At 36.9% G+C, this 26,148-nt stretch overlaps 1 protein-coding gene across 3 annotated transcripts in view; it reads left to right on the top strand.

The window, feature by feature from the left end:
- LOC145239716 (uncharacterized) overlaps window positions 1-26,148 on the top strand; it is a 40,076-nt gene that overhangs the window by 4,689 nt on the left and 9,239 nt on the right. For 2 of the 3 annotated variants that reach the window (XM_080103115.1, XM_080103114.1), the window contains exons 3-6: window positions 2,471-2,565; window positions 5,411-5,596; window positions 19,914-19,966; window positions 25,623-25,723. In XM_080103115.1, the coding sequence (XP_079959241.1) occupies window positions 2,471-2,565; window positions 5,411-5,596; window positions 19,914-19,966; window positions 25,623-25,723 (435 nt within the window). The remainder of the gene's footprint in view (window positions 1-2,470; window positions 2,566-5,410; window positions 5,597-19,913; window positions 19,967-25,622; window positions 25,724-26,148) is intronic. The other variant, XM_080103116.1, reaches the window with a different exon arrangement.

The following is a 26,148-nucleotide window of genomic DNA, read 5'->3' on the forward strand; positions in this document are numbered from 1 at the left end:
GCAGCAACAAGTACTAGAGGAGTAAATTTTTTAATCGGTGTTCTTCCTGATAAGTTGCGCAAGGTCACGAATAGAAGACATAAAATATGTCAGTCGTTGGCACGTTACCAATTACGTGAATCTAAACAACATCGTGTGATTACTTGCGATCTAACATTTTTTACAACCATTACGTGTTTGGCGGGTCATGAACAATATAACAGAAAACATTTTTAAACATTTGTTTTACATTTAACATTGTTTAAATTTCAATATAGTTTAACACTTCGAATTTGGTGCAGTTCGTACTGAGTAAGAAATTACAATCAGCGTCTTTGCCGGAACACCAGTTTCGTAATTTTGACACGTTGAACTCTTCATTTAAATTTTAAACGCCTGTTATATCACTATTGGCGATTAGATAAGCCAATAAAAAAGGATCAATGTGCACGGCTGTGAGATAACGACTCCTTGTTATCGCACAGCGGTACACTGAACGCCGTTTTAATCTCCTAATGACTTTTCCAAAATATTTTATAGTCGAGACGTGTCATTTTCAACGTTGAAATTAGATGCGTTATTTGGTGTAGAATGCAAGCATGCATCCACGTCTTTTCGTGTACATTACCTCCGGAGGATTTTACTATCATATCGTCGTTTTTTATTCGAAAAACTCGGTCTGTTCGACTTTCACATAGAGATCATCAATCCGGTTAATCGCATATTTCGTTGAAAATCGATGCGAATATCCGGTTTATGCGATAAACCGGTATGCGATTAACCGGACGATTTTCTTAACAAACGATGGGCGACGGTTTGGGATTTTTAATTGTGATGCAATTAAACGGATTGTGCGATTAACCGGTATGCGATTAACCGGATTCGTCTGTATTTGTGGAAAAGAGCGTCGGACCATTCGACCAATCTATGATACGCACTTAGCAATACAATCGTTTTTGGGAAAGTCGTATTGATAGTTTGTTGCCTGCCCCCCCAATTTTCCGCTAGTTGCGCCACTGTATATATATCATATCGGGCTAGTTGTCCAGGCCAAACTGACTCTGCTCTTCACACCTCCCTGTCCGCCATTGCACCGCTTAGATTTTCGGGCCCAATACCGGCATTCTCGGCCAACTGTTGTATGTACGTCTTGTAGGGTCGGCCGGGTATCGCTCTTTCTTGCGTTGGTGTCCATAAAATCAGATCACTTATGACTTCTTCTTTACTTCTGTGGCAATGTCCAGCGAATCTCATTCTCCTTCCTTTATCACTGATTTTTGTAATAAATTATACTGTATACTCAGTGGCGTATCCAAGGGGGGGGGGGGGGGGGGGGGTTGGGGGTCCGGACCCCCCCTTTTCAAAAAGTTGTGCGTAAATTAAATAGGCCAAAATCGTTCCGTTTACCACTGCGTGATAACAGGGAGTCGTTATCTCAAAGACGTGAGCCTTCAATCTCTTGTATTCGCTTGTTATCTAATCGCCAATTGTGACGTAACAAGGGTTTAATAAGGAGGTTTATGCGCTAACAATCGGAAAGTTACGTTCCGGCTAGGACGCTGATAGCAGTTTCTTGCTTAATGGTAACTGCATTAAGTGCAACATATCAAACTGTTTTTGCATTTGAACAATGTAAAAGTGTTAAAAACGTGTAATGTTCTGTTGCTTTGATCCGCCAAACACGTAATAGTTTGTCAAAAACATTAGATCGATGTAAATCGAGTTATGTTATTAGGGTAATTTGTTACTTGCCAGGCACAATTTATGCCTTCTGCAGTTACCACCTTTAGTGCATTCGTGACTTTGCGCAACTTAACAGTAGGATTACCGCTTCAGCAAGAGATTTAGTTCTTTAGAAATTGGACCCTGTTTTTTTAAGCAACGATTTTGATTACCTGACAGTCACGCTTATTTTGCAGTTGCAGTTTGGCTCAGTAAGCTAGATAGCAGCGGCGAAATCAGAAAACTACAAAGCTTTCGCTAAAATTACCTGTTCTTCCTGTCAATTAGATGGGTAGAGCAACCGCCAATTTTGGAAAAAGTGCTTTGCCGCATAACGCGTCGTTTTGAACGACGTGTGACGTCATAATGACGTCATTGGGGATTTCCCCCCAAAAAATTGTTGGACCCCCCTTTAAAAATTTCTGGATACGCCCTTGTGTATACTGTAATAAATTATAATCGTACAACACAACGTGGCTTTACAGGGTGGCATAGTATCGAAGTTTGGCTGTAGCTAACTTTGTTAGATTCAGAAATATGCTAGCTTGATCAAGTACAAACAGGCTTAGCTCTTGGTCTACCCATCAAAGTAGGGTTTGGGTGGTACATAGTGATAGAAAAAGTTGTCTGGTGGTATACAATCCGTAAAAGGTTGAAAACCACTGTTCTAAATTGAGTAAAATGAGTTTGCCTTAAGGCACCAAACTTTAAACTTAACTTGGACTTATTGACTATTGAATCAGTGAAAGACAATAAATTCTGTTTTAAGACACCTCAAAGTTTTTGGACAATTGATCAGATTGCAATCATGAAACCAGTTGATATAGATGTATCTCAATTACATCAACAACAGGATTGCATAAGGTATTGTGTGTTGCCTAGGATGTTATGAGTTTAATTTGAAATGCTACAAATTTAAATGTGTTCAAATTCCATTTTTACATTTGTGTGCAATTGTCATTGATTTAAGCATCATTTATAAATGTGGCATAGTATGTCAATCAAGTGGATTAAATACAGTGAAACCCGGTAAATCGCATAATTTGCAATGAAACATTCCAAGCCTTTGCCCATCGTAAGAAAGTCATCTGGATTAACCGGATTATCGTATTGATTTTGAATAAAACATGCAATCAGCCATTTTAATAATCTCTATGAAAAAGTCACACAGGCCGATTTTTTTTTTTAAATGGAAAGTGACAATATGATTGTGAAGCCAAGCAGTGGATTGATTCTTTTTACAACCGATCTGAGCCACCCTTTTTAAAATGTGCTCATTAACTCTTTTCTGCGCTGTATGGAAAGTTTTGAGATTTTTATCTATTCTCTGCTCTATATAGAAGGTTGTCATAGCGTTCTTATTTCTAAGATTTGTTCTTATTTTAAACGGTAAGTGTCTTAGTAAAATTCGTTGTCCTTATTTCCAAGAAATGTCCCTGTTTTTAGCCTGAGTCCTTATTATGGGTCCCCTTCCCTGAAGGGGACACATATTGTTTTTGTCTATATTTTTTTTTCTTATTTCTTTTTTTCCGTCTAACGCGGATTTGTTCCCACGTTTTGGTCAAGGAAGAATGGTTCAAACTTTTTCAAATTTACACACATTATAGATATTGGTCTAAAGAAGGTCCATGTGGATTTTGACCCCATTTGATCCCTCGGTTCACCTGCAGCCCCCCAAAACGTGAAATTTTTAACGCGGATTTGTTCCCACGTTTTGGTCAAGAAAGAATGGTTTAAACTTTTTCAAATTTACACACATTATAGATATTGGTGTAAAGATGGTCCATGTGAATTTTGACCCCGTTTGATCCCTCGATTCACCCACAGCCCCCCAAAACGTGAATTTTTTAACACGGATTTGTTCCCACGTTTTGGTCAAGAAAGAATTGTTCAAACCTTTTCAAATTTACAAACAAAAGTTTATGAATATTTCTTTAATACGTCAAATGTCATCTGTGTAGTTCAAATTCTTTCCTAGCATATGCATGCGCCATTCATCCTGTTACGAACTCAAAATATGTGTGTGTGGGGGGACCCATTGGTTTTTGCTAGCAAAAACAATTATGTTATAACAGGCAACAACAATATTGGTACCATACTGAATGTATCCATCAAATATATATCCCTTGCAATTATAATGAATGGTGCGTAAATATGGCACAGTTTCTGTAAACTGGCATATATAGGAAAACCACTATTCCAGTTTAACAATGATTGTGCCCTATTTTTACTGTTACCAAATTGCATGTACACATGTGTGGGGACCCATTAGATTATGCTTGCAGAAACAATTATGGTATAAAGTGCCAGGAAAAGGATAGGGACCCAATGAAATGTAGGTGCCAAATATATATCCATTATAAATATAGTAAATGGTATATGTGATACATCGTTAAATATGGTGTAGTATATATAAACTGGCAATATATAGGAAAACCACTATTCTAGTTTTGTCTTGTTTTTAACAATTGCAAGGAAAAAACTTAGGACGAGTGGTGATGGGCCATATTTGTTTTCAATCAAAAGAAAGGCGATGGTTTGCGCATAATTGCAATTTTATCTTGTCTGACTTTCCTTAGATGTGTTAGAAATGCCTAAAATAGACATTGCGTGATGTAGTAGCAATTATTTAGATTTTAACGGTAACTGAAGCGTATGTGTTGCTGGGTGAATCTAATTGCCCATATTTTCTCAAGAGGCAAGAACTTTCATATGCAATATCAATCTTGTAGGGGGTGATTTTGCTTCAGTGCCCTAAAACAAGGCAATTTCTCTAAAAAGGTTGATGGACCACTGGTTTAGCCAAACACAAATGAAAGATTTCTGTGGCGCAATAGTAATACAAGGGCAACCAGTTGTATGTTACTCATTGGGGCATCATGGGTACTTGTTGGACGTTTTTGCGCCATGGCAGTTTAGCCCTAAGACATCAGAAACATTAACGGTTGTTGCTCAAAACACCTCTAGTGGTCGAAATTATAAACATTGGCGGATTGGCTGAATTTTGCAGTACTATTGATTAAGTCATTGTGGTTTTATATTTTTTAGTTTGTGTGTCAAACCCAATTAGTTACCCTACCTGCCCCCTAAAATGGGTCAGTTGTTTAAAATGTTAAATATGACATACTTCAAACAATATCTGGGGTGAATCTAATTTTATAGTTTGTATTATGCATAGTATTATTATTTGAGACCAATGCTGATCACTGTGTTTTACCTTACAACACCCGACTTTCTCATGGTTATCTCTCTTGAAATGCATTATTTTCAACTTTGCATGTGTGGGGACCCATGAGTTTCTGCTTGCAGAAACGACTAAGGTTATAAAAGAAGATGGCTAATATGGGACCCAATACAAAATAAGCATAGGAAATATATTAATGTTTTAAAATAGGTTATAGCGTAAATGCAACAACAAAATGTGCTAAGCCACCCTTCTAGTTTGCTCTTGGATTCTAAATTTAACCTAACCATTTTACTGTAACCAACTCGCATGAACATTTGTCTGGGGACCCATTCGTTTAGGCCTGCTAAATCATTTAATAGTAGGTCAAATGGTGTGTATAGTAAGTTGATAGTGGGTAAATATAATGTGTATACTAAGGTAAATATAAAATGGAATATGTCAAATGGAAATATTTAGGAAAGCCACCTTTCTAGTTTACTACATATATAATGGTCAATCTTTACCAGTTGTTTGCATATTTAGATTGGACTACGGAACTGAAATCAAAGCACAAAAGGCAATTGATGATTTTTTTGCAAATCATGTACACATGTCTAGTCCATCCCCTCACTATTTGGCTATTATTTCTCCCTCGGTTTCATATGTAAAAAAGAAAGCTGAATCACAATCACCTTGTAATTATCTTGCATCACCCAAAATAAATAGAAGGTAAGTGTGTTAGAAAGTAAAGCATCAATTTCAGTCCATTGTCGGGACAGGGGATGTTTGAAGTAGAATATTAAATCGTTTGGATTTGAATCCAAATTTGCCATTTATATTGGGCAATTGAAACGGATGTAAATTTGTACTTAAACCATTTGTGAAAATGTGTAACGTTTAATCGCATGTTCAACGTTTTTTTGGCAGTCAGTCTTTTTACCTGTTTCAAAATAGGACAGAGGGTTGTTAAACATTTAGTCAGTGGGTGCTTACAATGTCATTGCATTGAAGTTATGCTTATGACAAGAACGGTACAATTGTTTTTTTGTGTTTCTGATTATTTTTATGTGGTGCGGTTTGCTGCATGTTGTTGTTGTTAAATGTCTTCCAACTTACGTCTTTCAGGAGTAAACATTGCATAATTTACTTTGCAAAGTGCACTTATTTGGTTCTTAGACTTTTAAGTTAACCAACCAATGTCCCAACTTCGCTTGCTAGGCTGCTTGTTATAGGACTTTGTTGATAAACATAAAGGTGAAAAAATAAACTTAAATTTTTCGAAAGCGGCGATAAATGGTCTTTAAATTCTCATTGTCAGCTTGGCCTCCGCATAACCACAGGTCACTAAAGGTCAACTTGTAGGCATTACAACACAGTTAAGAATTTTTTGTCATAACGAAGCTTTTTTATTTTTGACAAATCAATTCAAGAATCAATACTTAAGTCATGTATAAATTAGGCAAAACAGTATTGTTGAACACTGAGGACTGCATGCTGTTAAAAACTATCTCAAAAGGTTATTAAACGGTCATTTTTGCGAAACGAAGTTAAGTGAAAAACAAGTTGTTATGTATACCTTTGTAGCAAACGACTTTTCAATTTATAGTGTCTAATACAACAGTTAAGGCTTTCTAGGAAAATTTGTGTTTGAAAACTATCCTTAAACGACAATATCAAGGTCAAAGCAAGAGATTGAATTGAAAGTATTTTTCCCGTTCTTTTTTACTGTTTTTTTGTAATTATATGGCAATAATGATGCAAAAAGAATACGGACAAAAACTTGTAAGTTGAGTTAATGCTTAGTGAAAAATTTGTGCTTGAGAATCTAAAAATAACCGCAACATTTGTTTACCGTAAACCCGCATAAACACGTGTGTGGGGACCCGTTCGTTTTTGCTTTCAAAAACAATCATATATGTAGATCAAATGATGTGTATAGTAAACTGGTAAATAGGATCTAAAGCAGGGGTGTCCAACCTTTTTGGCCAAAGGGCCACATGCGGTTAACGAATGATTGCGCGGGCCACTTGAGTGTTTACTGCTAATTTGTAAGCTTAAAATGGCTGTCCTCATGTCCACTTTTCTTAGAATATTATGTTAGCGTTACTTGCTTTTCGTTTCTTATTTGGCATACCGGCAATCTATATCACTGCAGAGTGCTGAAGATATTTCTAGTGATGGGACGGGTACCCGGTACTCGGTATCGATGGTATTGAACGATTTCAGTGGTATCGATACTCGTACTATCGATACTCGTACTCGGTATCGAAATTTTTTGTCTCAGTTTTCGATACCAACGTGCGAGTACCGAAGGTCCATTTACACCATAAGAATACGGGCAACTTTATGCCAATATTTGCTTCGGACAGCATAAAATTGGAAAAAAGTTCCGCCAGGTTACGTATATTTTTTTCACTATCGTATGGAGATTACACTTTTCTGCATGTGTGTGTGCACGCCTGTACCCCGGCCATGACAGATAAATTAGTCAGTGATATACAACTAAGTACAACACTGTACTTAAGTACTCGGTAATCATACTCGGTACTCGGTATCGAAGGTATATACATGTGGTACTCGTACTCGGTATCGGTACTCGATTCAAAACCTGGTATCGTCCCATCACTAGATATTTCACTGCTAAATGCGTTTTGCGCGAGTCTCTGAGATGATAACAGATGAACCTCAATAAGGCAAGAAATATTTCTGACTGACTGACTGACTCTTGAAGCAAGAGTAAGATTGTGGACGTAACAATGCCGAAAATGTGATACGTAACAATATGCATTGTGATGTAATAAAAGTAACTTGAACAGTCGTGTATCACTCTATTAACAAAGAAATAAAGCAAACAATAAATGCCAATCCTCGGCATGTAAGATCGCCATAAATTGGGCAGGCGCTAAGGTTCATAATATAAGTCATTTCGAAAAATACCGTGCGGGCCACTCAGAACCTTCCTGCGGGCCACGGGTTGGACATCCCTGATCTAAAGTATACAAAATGGAAGTATATCAGAAAGCCACTTTTCTAGTTAAAATATATGTACTGGCGGCCGTGACCTAATTAAAAACTCTTTTGTCAATAATTTTAATTTTCAAGCTGCTCTAAACACATTTTATGGAACTGAAAAAGTATTACCAGCCTAGGGGCCATATGCGGCAGACTTTTTTATGTCTATTGTGCGTAGGCGTCGATTTTTTTAGAATAAATTTTCTTTTGTGGGGTGGCAAAATTTGGTCAGGTTCCTTACGTGATCAAACCACACCACGATACTCGTTAAGGTTTGTAGATGGCATTTCGCGGATATGGGCAGGATATAAACACGTATATTACTCTGTACTCAATCTTGCTTAACTTGGACGTAACAACTATGAAAGTCACGTCACAAATCGTCCATCTATATGCGTAGTTATGGCGTCACAATGCGTTAGTTATGTGATCACAGCAGTGTACTGGTTTGTGGCGGGAAAAGTGTATCTCGTGCTGGGTAGCGTTATTTATCCGAAGTAGTGTGGTTTGAAAGGTAACATAACGCACAAAACGCAACGTAGCATGTGATACATAAACAGAGATCTGTAAATTAATTTTACATGTTCAATTTTGCAAAAGTATCGAATTGGCATTGCAGTTTCGACATGAAATTTGCGCACATAGGTGGCCGCTGCAATTAAATTTTCCATGCATGGAAATGGAACTCTGTGTAACAATATTATCTCCAACTGCTAATTAACATCCACAACACCTAAAAACGTGAAATTTGCCATTGTTCCGTCCTGTTCAGGCTTGTTCTGGTGGAGCAAAAAATCACTGCAGCGAGCAGCGCAAAACGGGTTTTCCCCATGCGTTGTTTAAAAACAAAAGAGATTTCGCGGAGCTTGCTTTGCACATGCTCGAAAGATACCGACCATTAGAAAGAGCGCATGTAAATGAAAGAAACCCATATCTGTAATGCACCAATATAAATACGGCCAGGCAATTAATGGGGTGGCAGCATAGCTATTTTATAATGGCTGCCACCCCAGAGATTTTTGTGGGGAGGCACGCCACCCCTGCCACCCTGGGAATCGACGCCTATGCTATTGTGTACAAACAATAGACTGTTCAGCTCAATCTGCGCTTCAAGTTAGAAATTAATCTAGGCTTTTTAGGCGCCATTAGATGGTTGACATATATATAATATTTCTTTACATCAGTAATTTTAAAACACAAGCAAGCAGGCAATTGGCCGGCTGTTGGTGAAATAAAGATCTGCGATGCGGCCTTCATTGCAAAAAGGTTGTGCACCCCGGACTAGTCATTCCAGCAGTTAACATAAAGCAAATAAAAGATATGTATTTTTCCCGTTGAAAGTATTTTTCCCATTCCTTTACTGTTTATTTTTGTAATTATATGGCAATAATGATGCAAAAAGAATGCGGACAAAAACTTTTAAGTTGAGTTAATGCTTAGTGAAAAATTTGTGCTTGAGAATCTAAAAATAACCGCAACATTTGTGTACCGTAAACCCGCACAAACATGCATCACATAACAATGCCGATTGTTATTGCAACCATTGTTATGTTGCGCACCAAGACACTTGCATTTGTCATTGATTGTGACTTTCAATCTTACAAACAACCTGTTTCAACTACTTTACAGCATAGGCGTGTATGTGGTCTTTCTGGCAATACTATATTTAACAAAAAACTGGGGAGACAATATGCATGTTGTCAACCCTGTTTTTTCATGAGGGGAGACATGTCACCCCTAAATCGACGCCTATGCTTAGCACCAATTTGAAAGTGTTTAACTAGTTCACAAACAGTTTGCTAACTGCTGTAAGTTTGGTTTGTTTTTTTGGTTGTTCATTGTGACAAAGATATTAATGAATTTTTTTTTATCTTTGACTTTAAGATGGTTCATTAAGTTCATATATTTTAATTAAAGTTCCACCTGCCAAAAAAAAACAACAGTTTTGTCAACTATTTCTTTTGTTTTACATCAAAATGAAAAACTTGTCACATTATTATGAAAGTATTCCCTTTAGCTTTATTGGAAAGAAAAACTGTCCCTTTGTTGCCAAACATAAAAGTTTGGCAACAAAGTTTCAAAAACATTTTTTTTTACCCCACTTGCTTATATTCTGACTAAAGGCAATAAAAATCACCGAGTTAAAAAAATCACCACTAAAATTTGTATTTGTTATTATGCTGATTTCCAATTTCTTTATGTCTCTGTACATTTTAGGGCATTAGGCAGTTGTTTTAGTGCAAGCTTTCAAAAATGGATTTTCTCATAATGATATAAGAAATAGATTCAAAACAATTGTTCTAGAATACCGAGCTATTCTCCTTTGAACATCCCTACCCAAGAATAGTACTATAGTTGTTTTAGCACTATAGGTCCCCTTCACTGGAGGGGACTCATATTGTTCCCTGCTATGAAAGAGTGCTAAGCACTTTCAAATATACACCGGTCAAAGTTATTTAGCCAAAGTATTTCTTTCCAAAGTGGTTAACTCTGGTTGACTTAGCAGCTAACTTAGAGGCCCCCAAACCATTACATTAAAAAATGGCCACAGTTGGGGAGTTTACATAATTATGGGTCTTGTTTCCAGAAGCGGACACATGTTGTTTTTGTCCAAATATTTTTCTTTTTGAGCCCCAAATAATAATATTTTTGCTCACAGAACCCCCAAAGGTGAAATCTTTAACACAACTACTAAAAAGCATGATTCAAGAGTTTATACTTTGTTGGTTGGTGCATGGGAAAGTATTTTAAGTTGCTCTTGTTTCTTTTAGCCGCCTATTTTCACCTCTTTACCTGAAATACTGTTTTTTGTTTGGTTTACCAGTCTATTAGGTCAGAAGTACAACCCAAATGTGCTGAATTTTTGTGCAGTTGTTTGGGGTGGTTCTTGTAATCACGCCCAAATTGTTTTTAATTTGGACAGTTTATGGAATCTACCATTTTGAGTCTTCAATTGTTGTGTTTTACCCTGTAGCTCCAATATTTACCCCATTTGTCTCTGAAAATGGGTGATTTTTAAGCAATGTGCAGATTGTGTGGTATTTATTATGGGTATTGTTTTTCATATATTGTTTTTGTCTGTATTTTTTTTATTTTTTCTGTCTAGCGTTGGTTTGGTCAAGAAAGAGTGCTTCAAATTTAAACAGATGTTAGTTATTAATTCGAATTTGATCCTTCTTAAGTTTGATCCTGAATAATCCAGCGGTTCACCCACAGTTCCCTAAAACGTAAAATTTTTAAAACGGCTGTACTGACTAAAGTACATCATCTAGGAGTTATATGCTTGTTGATTGGTGCCAACCAAATAATAACCTTTGCAACCCATAATATGTACAGACTGTCAAGCAGACAGAGGTCCCAAGGGGGTGATTCACCGCTTTACGATTAAGGTGTTTTAGTGCAGAGCAAGCGAGCTCAGCTTGACAACGGATAGACGTTTTACGAGACAGTCGTTTCGGTGATTAGAAATCAGCTGCATTTGCGCAGCAATGCCATGTCGTTTTACTAAGTTATCATGAGCATTTTCAGTTTTGGCGAAGGTGTCACACCTAAGACCTGATTTAAACTCGATATCCGTGCTTCGGTTTCATATATGTCAAGCAAAACTTTGTTGATCAACATAAAGATGAAAAAATAAACTTGATTTTTTCGCAAGGTTTATTATCTATAAGTTCTTGTTGTCAGTTTGGCCGCGACATGACCACGGGTCACTAAAGATCAACTTGTAGGCATTATAAGCACAGTTAAGAACGGGTTTTCGTCATAACGTAGATTCTCCATTTTTTGACAAATCAATTCAATATTCATGTATAAATTAGGCAAAACAGGATTGTTTAACACTAAGGACTGCATGCTATTGAAAACGGTGTCAAACGGTCTTTGGGCGTCTGCACCGTATGAGGTTACTTCAGGTCAGTGGTACTCGTTTTGCGAAACAAAGTTTCAAGTGAAAAAACAATTTGTTATGTATACCTTAGTAGCGAATTGCTTTTTATTTGATAGTGTCTGTAATACAACAGTTAAGGCTTTATAGGAAAATTTGTGTTTAAAAATTGACCTTGGACAACAATATCAAGGTCAAAGCAAGAGACTTAATTGAAAGATTTTTTTTTTAAAGTTGGGTTAATGCTTTCTAATAATTTGTCTTTAAGAATCTAAAAATAACCGCAACGGCCACTTTTACAAAGATTCGTTTTTGCCAAATAATTTATTGCAATTCGGCCAAAACCGAATTTTTTACGAACACACATTTAAAACATATGTCTTTTCTGCTTAGTACCAACGAAAATCGCGTCAATCATTATTTTTTTAACACAATATCGCTTTTCCAACTGCGGGCAAAAAATCAGTAATTACGGGTCCCCTTCCCTAGAAGTTATATGCTTTGTCGTTTGGCGCAATATAAGGTATTTTAAAGAATTTTGTACCTTAAAAAAAGATATACCCATTTTCACCCCTTAAACCCCAAAATATTCGTTTCTGTCTAACGCTGGTTTGTTAAATGCGTTTGGTCAAGAAAGAGTGCTTCAAATTTATTCAAACTTGCTCAGATGTTAGTTATTGTTCCGAAATTGATCCTCCTGAAGTTTGATCCCCAACAACCCAGCGGTTCAGCCACAGGCCCCCAAAACGAAAAAAATTAAAAACGGCTGTACTGACCCAAGTACATAATCTAAGGGTTGCATGCTTTGTTGGTTGGTGCAATGTAAGCTATTCTAAAGAATTTTGTAACTTTTTATTGAATTCACCCATTTTTTACCCCTTAAACCCTAAAATAATAAGTTTTAGGCCAGAAATACAAGCCCTATTGTGTTGAAATGTTAAACAATTGTTTGCAGTAGGTTGATTGTTTAGTATTTGCCTTAATTGGCCAAATAATTACTTTTACAGCCCATAATATGTATACACTGTCAGTCAGATAGAAGTCTCAACTCTCAAGGTAGTAATTCACTTGTTTACGATTAAGGCGGGTGAATGCAGCGGGAGTGCTCAGCTTGACGTCCGGACTGACGTTTTACGAGACAGTCGAGTTGATGATTAGAAATCATCTGGTTTTGCGCAGCTATGCTATGTCGTTTTATTAAGTTATCAAGCATATTTTCAGTTTTGGAAAATTGTGTTTAAAAACTGACCTTGACTGACAATATCAAGGTCAAAGCATGAGATTAAATTGAAAGTGTTTTTCCTGTTCTTATTTACTGTTTTTGTAATTATATGACAATTATGATGCAAAAAGAACAGGACAAAACTTTTACAGGGCAAAAGTTGGGTTAAGGCTAAAGTTTGTTAAGTTTTTCCTTAAGAATCTTAATATAACCAGGATGTTTGTTTTCCGCACAAACACATGTGTGGGGACCCATTCGTTTTTGCTTGCAAAAACAATCATATGTGTAGATCAAATGATGTGTATAGTAAATTGGTAAATATCTAACAATGATTGTGCCCTATTTTTACTGTTACCAAATCGCATGCATACCCATTTATTTATGCTTGCAGAAACAATTATGTTATAAAGTGCCAGGAAGAAAATAGGGACCCAATGAAATGTAGGTGCCAAATATATATCCATTATAAATATAGTAAATGGCAGGGGCGCATCTAGAAAAAATTTAAGGGGGGTGTCCAACAATTATTTGGGAAATTCCCTAATGCGGTACTGACGATTTGTATTCCCTTTCCAAAAACGTCATAACCTTGACGTCACTCACGTACCAAACAAGCTGCAGTCGCAAGGTATCACTTTTGTAATTACGCAATGCTTAATGCGCAACAGAGATTTTAGGTTGGGGAAAAGCTGTTTTATTATCATGGACGCATCATTTGCTGTTTAATCGTCTCCACGGTTTGAGACCTGAGTACTATTACCCCGATGCACATTTGAAATCGCTCTGTTCTGATGCGTGCTAAAAAAATTAACGCGTTTATACCACAATACGCCTCACGCCAAAGCTAAATACTTAATTTAACGTCAAACGGGAAGTGGTTACTTGTTTCGTTGCAAATCGTCTACTAGTTCAAAACGACGCGTTAAGTGGCAGACAGAGGGCTTTATCCAGAATTGCAAGCAGGTCCGAACCAGAAAGCACAAGACCTCAACCTAACTCGCAACTTTGGCACGCAAAGGCGAGCGGAATCTTTTATTACCAGTTATCTAATAAACAAAAGAACTATAGATTTTAGCGGAATCATAAAAATTTCCAATTATCGCTCTTGGCTCTGCTATCTAGCTTACTCAACAAAACTGCGTAAACGTGACTGCCAGGTAATCAAAATACATTAGTTACTTAAAAGAACTTTAAAAGGACTGAACGCCTTTTTGAAACAAAGGGTAACCTTTTTAGTTGCGCAACGTTGCGAATGCAATAAAGTCGGTTACTACGCAAGGCATAAAAAATGCCAAGCATTGGCAAGTTACCAATTACATGTACCTTAACAACATGGTTCGATTTTTATCCATTGAATATTTGTGACAAACAATTACGTGTTTGGTAGGTCATAAACAATTTAGCATGAAACATTTTAGTCGGATTTAACATTGTTTAAATGCGAAAACAGTTTAATACATTACATTTAGTGCAGTCAGCACTTTTTACTTCAGCGTCCTTGGCGGATAATCACTTTTGTATTGTCAGCGCAATAAACTTCATTTGAACCCTTGTTACGCCACAATAGACTATTAGATGAGCCAATACAAAACGATGAAGGCGCACTGCTTTAAGATAACGACTCCTTGTAATCACGCAGCGGTCAACGGAACGTTTAGCGTATTTAAAACGCACATCTTTTTCATATTGGGAGCCCGGCAAATTTCTGAGGGTGGTGTCAAAACACCAAACACCCCCGTCTAGATCCGCCCATGGTAAATGGTATATGTGATACATCGATAAATATGATGTAGTATATATCAACTGGCAATATATAGGAAAACCACTATTCTAGTTCATTGTGGGGTTGGAAATCATGATTGAGGCAATGTTAAATCCCACCAGGGACGAAACACAACCATTCTGTACTAATAGCCAGGTAGATAAACTTATGTTTTCATGTCAAACTCGTAGGGTACGACTTCGCGTGACGTCATAAATGATTTACAGTGAATCTGCACAAACACTCGCGTGGTGACCCATTCGTTTTTGTTTGAATGTATAAAATCAAATATAGAATGTATAAAATCAAAGTATATTAGAAAGCCACCTTTCTAGTTAGTTTGTAAAATATGCTATATTTAGCTGCCAGTTGTTTGTGTTTAACCCTGCTGCCACATGATTCACCCAACTAATCCCCTAAATTGAGTGAATTATGGGTCCCCTTCCTTGAAGGGGACACATCTTGATTTTACTCGATTTCTTTTTTTTTTTTTTTTTTTTTTCTTTTTTTTTTTTTTCTTCCCTGAAGTTTGTCCACCCCATTTTGCCCTGAAATGTTTGATGGATTTGGATGAAACTTTCACAGATGGTAGATATGGTTATGTAGATGTGCCATTTGTTTTGTTTGACTCGATAGCCCCAGTGTTTACCCCACTAGCCCCCTAAAATGGGTAAATTTTGAACAATGTCCGAATTGGATGAAATTTGGACAGTTTGTTCATTGGGCCATTTTAGGGCATCGTTTGTTGTGTTTTAACCTGTAGCCCCAATATTTACCCCACTAGCCCCCTAAAATGGGTGATTTTTTAAACAATGTCCGAATTGGATGAAATTTGGACAGTTTGTTCATTGTGCCATTTTAGGGCATCGTTTGTTGTGTTTTAACCTGTAGCCCCAATATTTACCCCACTAGCCCCCTAAAATGGGTGATTTTTTAAACAATGTCCGAATTGGATGAAATTCGGACAGTTTGTTCATTGTGCCATTTTAGGGCATCGTTTGTTGTGTTTTAACCTGTAGCCCCAATATTTACCCCACTAGCCCCCTAAAATGGGTGATTTTTTAAACAATGTCCGAATTAGATGAAATTCGGACAGTTTGTTCATTGGGCCATTTTAGGGCATCGTTTGTTGTGTTTTAACCTGTAGCCCCAATATTTACCCCACTAGCCCCCTAAAATGGGTGATTTTTTAAACAATGTCCGAATTGGATGAAATTTGGACAGTTTGTTCATTGGGCCATTTTAGGGCATCGTTTGTTGTGTTTTACCCTGTAGCCCCAATATTTACCCCACTAACCCCCTAAAATGGGTGATTTTTTAAACAATGTCCGAATTTCATGAAATTCGGACAGTTTGTTCATTGGGCCATTTTAGGGCATCGTTTGTTGTGTTTTACCCTGCAGCCACAATATTTACCCCACTAGTCCCCTAAAATGGGTGATTTTTTAAACAATGTCCGATTTGAATACAATTTGGACAGTTTTTTCATTATGCTATTTTAGGGCATCGATTATTGTGTTTCACCATGTAGCCCAATATTTACTGCTTAAGCCACCTATTGTTTATAAAACGTCCGATTTGGATGAATTTTTGATAGTTTTTTGAATTTGGCATTTGTAGCTGTCGAATATTGTGTTTCACCCTGCAGCCCTAATATTTACCCTACCAACCCCCCAAAATGGGTGAATTAATCAACAATACATTTTGACAGTTTGTATAATATGCCGTTTTGAGATGTCAGTGTTTTATGCTATTTAGGCACACAAACTTATAACAATGTCTCAATTGCATGAGATTTGGACAGTTTGTAATTTACATAACTTCTTTTTTTAAGTAACACTACCAATTACTGTGTTTGACTTTATAGCAACGTTTCTTATGGTTGTCTGTTTACAACTTTGTGGTTTTGGGGACCCATGAGTTTCTGCCTGCAGAAACAAATCAAGATTATAAAAATGTTGGCTAATATGGGACCCAATAAAAATAAATATAGAGAATATATTACAGTTTGCAGAATAGATTGTAGTGTATATGCTATGGTAAAATGTGCTAAGCCACCCTTCTAGTTTGGTTTAAAATGCCTGAACAAGATGAAATTTAGACATTTTGTAGGACACACCATTTGAGTCATTACTTGTTGCGGTGCTGTTTAGCCCTGTAGCTCTATTATTAACCCCATCTGCCTTTTGAAATAGGCCAAACTTCAAACATTGTCTGAATTGAATGAGATTGGGATGATTTTTATTTAGGCAGAATATTGACCATTGTGGTTAACCCCACAACACTAAACCTTTTCATGGGTATCTCTGTAAATGTATTATTTACAATTTTGCATGTCTAGGTGTGCAAACTAATGTTACAAAAAACAGCTGCTAATATGGGACCCTATATAAAATAAGTATATATATAGGGAGTATAAAAATGTTTCAGAATAGGCTATAGTGTAGGTGTGTCTAGTTTTAATAAAGTTTTTCTTTGAAATCTAAAATGACTGCACCATACTAATTTCATTAACCAATTTGTATATACGTGTGTAAAAATTAATGGTGTTAGGTAAGGTAAAAATGCAAACCATTTATATCAGTTGACATTTGTGTATGCAATGCAGCAAGTTTGTCACAAATATTCTAGACCGCCCCATGACAATATCCTGCGACCCAATTACAACGCATCACGGACAATTTCTGTACGTCTAGAGCAGGGGTGCCCAACCTTTTTTGACTCAAGATCGACTTTTGAGGTAGTCCAACTCTCGAGATCTACCATTCCAATACAAATTAGCAAAGACATAGCGAGTACCAGAACAAAGTAACAATTACTACTGCAACTATTACCTGTGTAACGTAACAAAGCGCCTACTTATGAACTTATTAACATGTCGTTGTGATTCACACAGTAAAGTCATCTATGTAAAGCAACTATTTAAAATAATTTTTGCAACCCTCGCGATCGACTTGATATCAGTCCGAGATCGACCAGTCGATCGCGATCGACGGGTTGGGCACCCCTGGTCTAGAGTCTATCGTTGCAGGCGCTATTGTGTTGTCATTGTTCTACTGTGCTAGTTTTATCGCATCGCCGTTGCCTGTTGCGGTGTTCATTGTTTTATCTATAGGACATGGTCACAACGAGTTAACGCCTTTTTTCCTGATCATTGTAATGCAAGGTATATAAGCGCCCCCGTCTAATGATTTAAAAAAACATACATAGAATGGAATAGAGATAACTGCGAAGTAGCGCCGGACTAGTGAATTTGTTGTTGTTGTTTGATTATCTGTGTCAGTCCCAAACTTTTGCTAACCCGTGAAAACAGGTACGTGACAAAGTTGTTTATGTGGTTAGCCATAAATAGGACGGAGTATGTAAAAATTGGCAACATACAGAAAAACCACCTCTTTGTTGCATATTCTTATTGCTTTTTAGTCAAATGTTATCCATTTTTACTACAGACGAATCCGGTTAATCGCACATCGATTTGCCAAGGGTATTTGATGCGATTAACCGGATTATGCGATAATCCGGTTGCTATGTAAACAGTACACGCCGTTAACAAAAGTGCTCATTTTCACTTCCCCAGCTGAAACAAAGTTGCCGTGACGCTCAACTATGGCAACGGAGCAGTATTTTCTCTCTTTTGTTGCCGAGAATTGAAAAAATTGCTCCTCTCAGCGCAATGCATGACGTCATGCTTCCTAACTGTCGTGGCTATGGTGCAATCGCCTAAGTGTGTTAAAGTAACAGTAGAAACGCACACACACACTCTTAATTGGCGCACACGCCACAGTTCGCTTGATTTGTGCTTTCTCTTGCAGTCAGGTTTATTTGAAAAGATATGTTACATCGCATCGTAGCTAAGCGGCCCAACATTTAAATTTGGGAACTTCCCTATGAAGACGGTTTATGACGTTTTAGTCTTGTTTTGGGTAGTTTTCTATATAAATGTGCCAGGCCTCTCGCCTAATATACACGTAAAATGGCCTGTTGTTTCTAACCTATTTCGTTTTCTAGTTCAAACCAACGCGTTAAGCGGCAAAGTGCTAGGTGCATATTTGTAAACAAGCCCAAACCCGCAAGTACACGACCGAAACCTAGTTAAACTTAAAACTTTGGCACATTCTGCAGCGCAAGGGCACTAAGGCGAGCTGCATCAGTTTCTATTATAACCCATTATCCAATTGACAAAAAGAATATTTGATTTTAGCAAAACTTTAACGACTCAGATTGTGGCGCTACTTTCTAGCTTACTCAGCAAAACTGCAGCTGCAAGATTAGCGTGACTGTCACGTGATCAACGTGTGATCGCTGCTTCAAAAATTTAAAGCAGCAACAAATACTACAGGAATAAATGCCTCTCTTAATCGGTGTTTTACCTGATAAGTTGCGCAAGGTCACGAACAGAAGACAAGATATGGCAATCATTGGCACGTTACCAACTACGCGAATCTAAACAACATGGTGTGATTACTTGCTAACATTTTTTACAACCATTACATGTTTGGCGGGTCATGAACAATATAACAGAAAACATTTTTAAACATTTGTTTTACATTTAACCTTGTTTAAATTTCAATACAGTTTAACACTTCGAATTTGGTGCAGTTCGCACTTAGTAAGAAATTACAATCAGCGTCTTTGCCGGAACACCAGTTTCGTAATTTTAACACGTTTCTTTTTGATTTAAACTATTGGCGATTAGATAAGCCAATAAAAAAGGATCAATGTGCACGACTGTGAGATAACGACTCCTTGTTATCGCACAGCGGTACACTCAACGCCGATTTAATCTTCTAATAACTTTTCCAAAATATTTTATGGTCGAGACGTGTCATTTTCAACGTTGAACGCGTTATTTGGTGTGGAATGCAAAAATGCATCTACGTCTTTTTCGCGTACATTACCTCCGGAGGATTTTACTATCATATCGTCGTTTTTTATTCCAAATACTCGGGCTGTTCGACTTTCACATAGAGATCATCAATCCGGTTAATCGCATATTTCGTTGAAAATCGATGCGAATATCCGGTTTATGCGATTAACCGGACGATTTTCTTAACAAACGATGGGCGACGGTTTGGGATTTTTAATTGTGATGCAATTAAACGGATTATGCGATTAACCGGATTCGTCTGTACATGTTAATTTTTAAGAAGTTTTTCAATGTGTTTAGATCTCTAAATCAATTTCACACCCAACCGAAGGCTGCAGCATCTTCCACAGATGGTAAGTATAAAACTATGTTTCCAGAATATGAAACCAATAAGTAAACATTTGAACTTTCTGAAATTTAAACACATGAATATGATAGGTAGTTGCTCAAAGCTGATCCTCTCGAATTTTGGGCCAGCTATTTACCCACATAAAATAAATTATGGGTCCCCTTCCCTGAAGGGGAAATATATATTGTTTTTGTCTGTATTTTTTTTCTTCTTTTTTTTTGTCTAATGCTGGTTTGTTATACGCGTTTGGTCAAGAAAGAGTGCTTCAAATTTATTCAAATTTGGACAGATGTTAGTTATTAATCCAAATTTGATCCTCCTGAAGTTTGACCCTGAATAACCCAGCGGTTCACCCACAGGCCCACAAAACGTATTTTTTTGAAAACGGCTATGCTTACTAAAGTACAGCATCTCTGAGTAAAATGCTTTGTTGTTTGGTGCAATATAAGATGTTCAAAGAATTTTATATCTTTTTTTCGATTCACCCAGTTTCACCCCTTAAACCCCCAAATATTCATTTCTGTCTAACCCTGGTTTGTTAAATGCTTTTGGTCAAGAAAGAGTGCTTTAAATTTATTTAAATTTGGACAGATGTTAGTTATTAATCCAAATTTGATCCTCCTGAAGTTTGACCCCAAACTCCCCAGCAGTTCACCCAAAGGCCCCCAAAATGAAAAAAATAAAACGACTGTACTGACTAAAGTACATAATCTGAGAGTTTCATGCTTTGTTGGTTGGTGCAATGTAAGGTATTCTAAAGAATTTTGAACTTTTTATTGGATTCACCCGTTTTACCCCTTAAACCCCAAAATGATAAGTTTTAGGCCAAAAATACAAGCCCTAATGTGCTGAAATGTCAAACATTGTTTGCAGTATTGTTTTTGTCCTTATTTTTCTTTTTTCTGTCTAACGCTGGTTTGTGAGACGCGTTTGGTCAAGAAAGAGTGCTTTAAGTTTATTCAAATTTACAGAGATGTTAGTTAATAATCCAAATTTTATCCTCCTGAAGTTTAACCCCGATTGACCCAGCGGTTCACCCACAGGCGTAAAATTTTTAAAACGGCTGTACTGACTAAAGTACAGCGTCTTGGAGTTTCTTGCTTTGTTGTTTGGTGCAATGTAAGGTTTTTTAAAGAATTTTGTATCTTTTTTTCGGATTTACCCATTTTCACCCTTTATACCCTGAAATAATCGGTTTCAGTAACGCTTGCTTGTGAGACGTGTTTGGTCAAGAAAGAGTGCTTTAAATTTATTCAAATTTACAAAGATGTTAGTTAATAATCCAAATTTGATTCTCCTGAAGTTTGACCCCGATTGGCCCAGGGGTTCACCCACAGGCCCCCAAAACGTAAAATTTTTAAAACCGTTGTACTGACTAAAGTAAAGCGTCTTGGAGTTTCATGTTTTGTTGTTTGGTGCAATGTAAGGTTTTTTAAAGAATTTTGTATCTTTTTTTCGGATGCACCTATTTTTCACCCTTTAAACCCCGAAATAATCAGTATTAGTTTTAAGGCAGAAATACAAGCCCTATGGTGCAGAAATATTTAAAAAAAATAACAATTGTTTAAGCAGGGTATTCGTTTAGTATTTAAAATTTTGCCAGTTACCTTTACAACCCATGATATGTGTACGCTATCAGTCAGATATAAGTCCCAAGGGAGGAATTCACTGGTTTATGATTAAGGCGGCAGAGTGGGAGTGCTCAGCTTGACGTCCGGACAGACGTTTTACGAGACAGTGGTTTGGGTGATTAGACATCAGCTGTTTTTTTGTGTAGCAATGCTGTGTCGTTTTATTGAGTTATCACTCCCATTTTCAGTTTTGGCGAAGTTTTTACACCTAAGACGTAATTTAAACTCGATAAACGTACTTCGGTTTCGTTTATGTCAGGCAAAACGTCGTTGATCAACATAAAAATGAAAAAATAAACTTAACTTTTTCAAACGCCGCGATAAATGGTCTTTAAATTCTCGTTGTCAGCTTGGCCGTCGCATAACCACGGGTCACTAAAGGTCAACTTGTAGGCATTACAACACAGTTAAGAATTTTTCGTCATAACGTATCTTCTTTATTTTTGACAAATCAATTCAAGAATCAGTACTTACGTGATGTATAAATTAGGCTGAACGGTATTGTTAAACACTAAGGACTGCATGCTGTTAAAAACAGTGTCAAAAGGTCATTAAACGGTCGTTTTTGCGAAACAAAGTTGAGTGAAAAACAAGTTGTTTTGTATACCTTTGTAGCAAACGAATTTTTTTATATAATGTCTAATATAACAGTTTTCTAGGAAAATATGTGTTTAAAAACTGAACTTAAACGACAATATCAAGGTCAAAGCAAGAGATTAAATTAAAAGTATTTTCCCCGTTCTTTTTTCACCGATTTTTTGTAATTATATGACAATAATGATGCAAAAAGAATACGGAAAAGAACTTTTAAAGTTAAGTTGATGCTTAAAAAAATTGTCCTTAAGAATCTAAAAATAACCGCAACATAGGTTTACCGTAAATATGCATAAACACGCGTGTGGGGACCCATTCGTTTTTGCTTGCAAAAACAATCATACATGTAGATACAGACGAATCCGGTTAATCGCATCATCGATTTGCCAAGGTATTTGATGCGATTAACCGGATTATGCGATAATCCGGTTGCTATGTAAACAAGACACGCCGTTAACAAAAGTGCTCATTTTCACTTCCCCAGCTGAAACAAAGTTGCAGTGACGCTCAACTATGGCAACGAAGCAGTTTTTTCTCTCTTTTGTTGCCGAGAATTGAAAAAGTACTCTGAAGTCAAAACTAGACTTATTACTCTAAGCGCAATGCATGACGTCATGCTTCCTAACTGTCGTGGCTATGGTGCAATCGCCTAAGTGTGTTAAAGAAACAGTAGAAACGCGCACACACACTCTTAACTGGCGCACACGACACAGTTCGCTTGATTTGTGCTTTCTCTTGCAGTCAGGTTTATTTGAAAAGATATGTTAAATCGCATCGTAGCTAAGGGGCCCAACATTTAAATTTTGGAAATTTCCTATAAAGACGGTTTATTTTTATGACGTTTTAGTCTTGTTTTGGGTAGTTTCCCTTATAAATGTGCCAGGCCTCACGCCTAATATACACGTAAAATGGCCTGTTGTTTCTAACCTATTTCGTTTTCTAGTTCAAACCAACGCGTTAAGCGGCAAAGTGCTAGGTGCATATTTGTAATCAAGCCCAAACCCGAAAGTACACGACCGAAACTTACAAACTTACAATTTTGGCACATTCCACAGCGCAAGAGCACTAAGGCGAGCTGCATCAGTTTCTATTATAGCCCGTTATCCAATTGACAAAAAGAATAATTGATTTTAGCAAAACTTTAACGACTCAGATTGTGGCGCTACTTTCTAGCTTACTCAGCAAAACTGCAGCTGCAAGACTAGCGTGACTGTCACGTGATCAACGTGTGATCGTTGCTTCAAAAATTTAAAGCAGCAACAAATACTAGAAGAATAAATGCCTTTCTTAATCGGTGTTCTACCTGATAAGTTGCGCAAGGTCACGAATAGAAGACATAAAATATGTCAGTCGTTGGCACGTTACCAATTACGTGAATGTAAACAACATGGTGTGATTACTTGCGATCTAACATTTTTTACAACCATTACGTGTTTGGAGGGTAATGAACAATATAACAGAAAACATTTTTTAACATTTGTTTTACATTTAACATTGTTTAAATTTCAATATAGTTTAATACTTCGAATTCGGTGCAGTTCGCACTTAGTAAGAAATTACAATCAGCGTCTTTGCCGGAACACCAGTTTCGTAATTTTAACACATTGAACTCTTTATTTAAACGCTTGATATATCACTATTGGCGATTAGATAAGCCAATAAAAAAGGATCAATGTGCACGGCTGTGAGATAACGACTTCTTGTTATCGCACAGCTGTAAACTGAACGCCGATTTAATCTCCTAATAACTTTTCCAAAATATTTTATGGTCGAGACGTGTCATTTTCAAAATTATATGCGTTATTTGGTGTAGAATGCAAACACGCATCTACGTCTTTTTCGCGTACATTACCTCCGGAGAATTTTACTATCATATCGTCGTTTTTTATTCCAAAAACTCGGTCTGTTCGACTTTCACATAGAGATCATCAATCCGGTTAATCGCATATTTCGTTGAAAATCGATGCGAATATCCGGTTTATGCGATTAACCGGACGATTTTCTTAACAAACGATGGGCGACGGTTTGGGATTTTTAATTGTGATGCAATTAAACGGATTATACGATTAACCGGATTCGTCTGTACAATTGTGTATAGTATAGTAAATTGGTAAATATTGTATAGAATATATAAAATTGAAGTATATCAGAAAGCCACTTTTCTAATTCCCGTTTAGTATTTAAATTTTTGCCTTATTCGGCCAAATAGTTACTTTGACAGCCCATAATATGTGTACACTGTCAGTCAGATAGAAGTCTGAACTCCCCAGGGAGTAATTCACTTGTTTACGATTAAAGCGGGTGAATGCAGCGGGAGTGCTCTGCTTGACGTCCGGACGGACATTTTACGAGACAGTCGTGTCGGTGATTAGAAATCAGCTGTTTTTGCGCAGCTATGCTATGTCGTTTTATTAAGTTATCAAGCACATTTCCAGTTTTGGAAAATTGTGTTTAAAAACTGACCTTGAGCGACAATATCAAGGTCAAAGCACGAGAATAAATTAAAAGTGTTTTCCCCGTTCTTATTTACTGTTTTTTGTAATTATATGACAATAATGATGCAAAAAAATACGGACAAAACTTTTAAATCTGGGTTATTGCTAATGTTGGTTAAGTTTTTTCTTAAGAATTTAAAAATAACCAGGATGTTTGTTTACCATAAATCCGCACAAACACACATGTGGGGACCCATTCGTTTTTGCTTGCAAAAACAATCATATGTGTAGATCAAATGATGTGTATAGTAAATTGGTAAATATCGTATAGAATATATAAAATGGAAGGATATCAGAAAGCCACCTTTCTAGTTTAAAAAATGGCTATACTTGCTTAAGTACTGCGATCTTATTAGTCCATCATGTTTTTATAGTTCCGTTTTTCAGTTTCCAATTTTTTTCCTACAGTTTGTCGGAATATTTTGTGGGCGGGATTTGGGGTAATACTTTTACAGGTTGTAATTACAGCCATGAGGATATGTCTTCTGTATTGTTTAACCCAGTGGTTCTCAAATTTTTTATTGTTGGGGCCAAATGGTATTTTTTAAGTGTGTAGGGAGCCACAAAAAAAACGAAAGCTTAAGAAAATCAGCGAGCTGCAAAATAAGTAGTTGGGAGCGGCATGCAGCCCCGAAAACCGAGTTTGAGAACCACTGGTTTAATCTGATAACCCCAGTGCTTATCCTGTTACCCCAAATGTTGTGTTTGGCTCTATAACACCCTTTAAACAATGTTAAGATTGGATAAAACTTTTGGAGTAGTATGTACCATGGTGGTGGGTAAATTAAAGTGTTTATAAGTCTCTCTGTTAGCCCTAAAGTTATTTTTTTACTTCATCTGAATTAGGTGATATCTGAATAATTTGCACGTATTACCTGTCATTTTGGCCTGGTAATTGTATGCAATTTGTTTTTCAAAGTATTGCATTGATTGTTTGCAGTTGCTACACAAACAACTTTGTCCTTTCCCTGGAATGTGGATGTTGAGACGCTTCTAAAGAAATATTCTCTTCATTCACAAACCAACACTGCTCCTGTTGAGGTTATTGCGTCTTTTTTGTTGACATTGGGCAATTTGTCACTTGTACTTAAATGCTGGATTTCCCTCCGCCATGATATTTGAAAGAATTTTGCTTTCGTTTGATAATGCATGAATACAATTTTAATGATGTATGCTAATGTTTTAGTCAGCATTACATAAATACTAAACCTTAAGTGATTGTTATGGGTCCCCCTTCCCTGAAGGTGGAGGGGATATATGTTTTTGTTCGTATTTTTTTCCGTGTAACGCTGGTTTGTTCCACGCATTTGACCCAAAAGCATGCTTTACACTTATTCAAATTTACACAGATGTTAGTTAGTTATCCAAAAGTGATCTTCCCAAAGGTTAACCTGGAATGACACAGTGGTTCATACACAGGCCCAAAAATGGCTATGCTGACTAAAGTACATTGTGCTGACATTTTA

Source organism: Phallusia mammillata, chromosome 7, assembly GCF_965637545.1.
Source record: "Phallusia mammillata chromosome 7, kaPhaMamm4.hap1.1, whole genome shotgun sequence".
Taxonomy (NCBI): Eukaryota; Metazoa; Chordata; class Ascidiacea; order Phlebobranchia; family Ascidiidae; genus Phallusia; species Phallusia mammillata.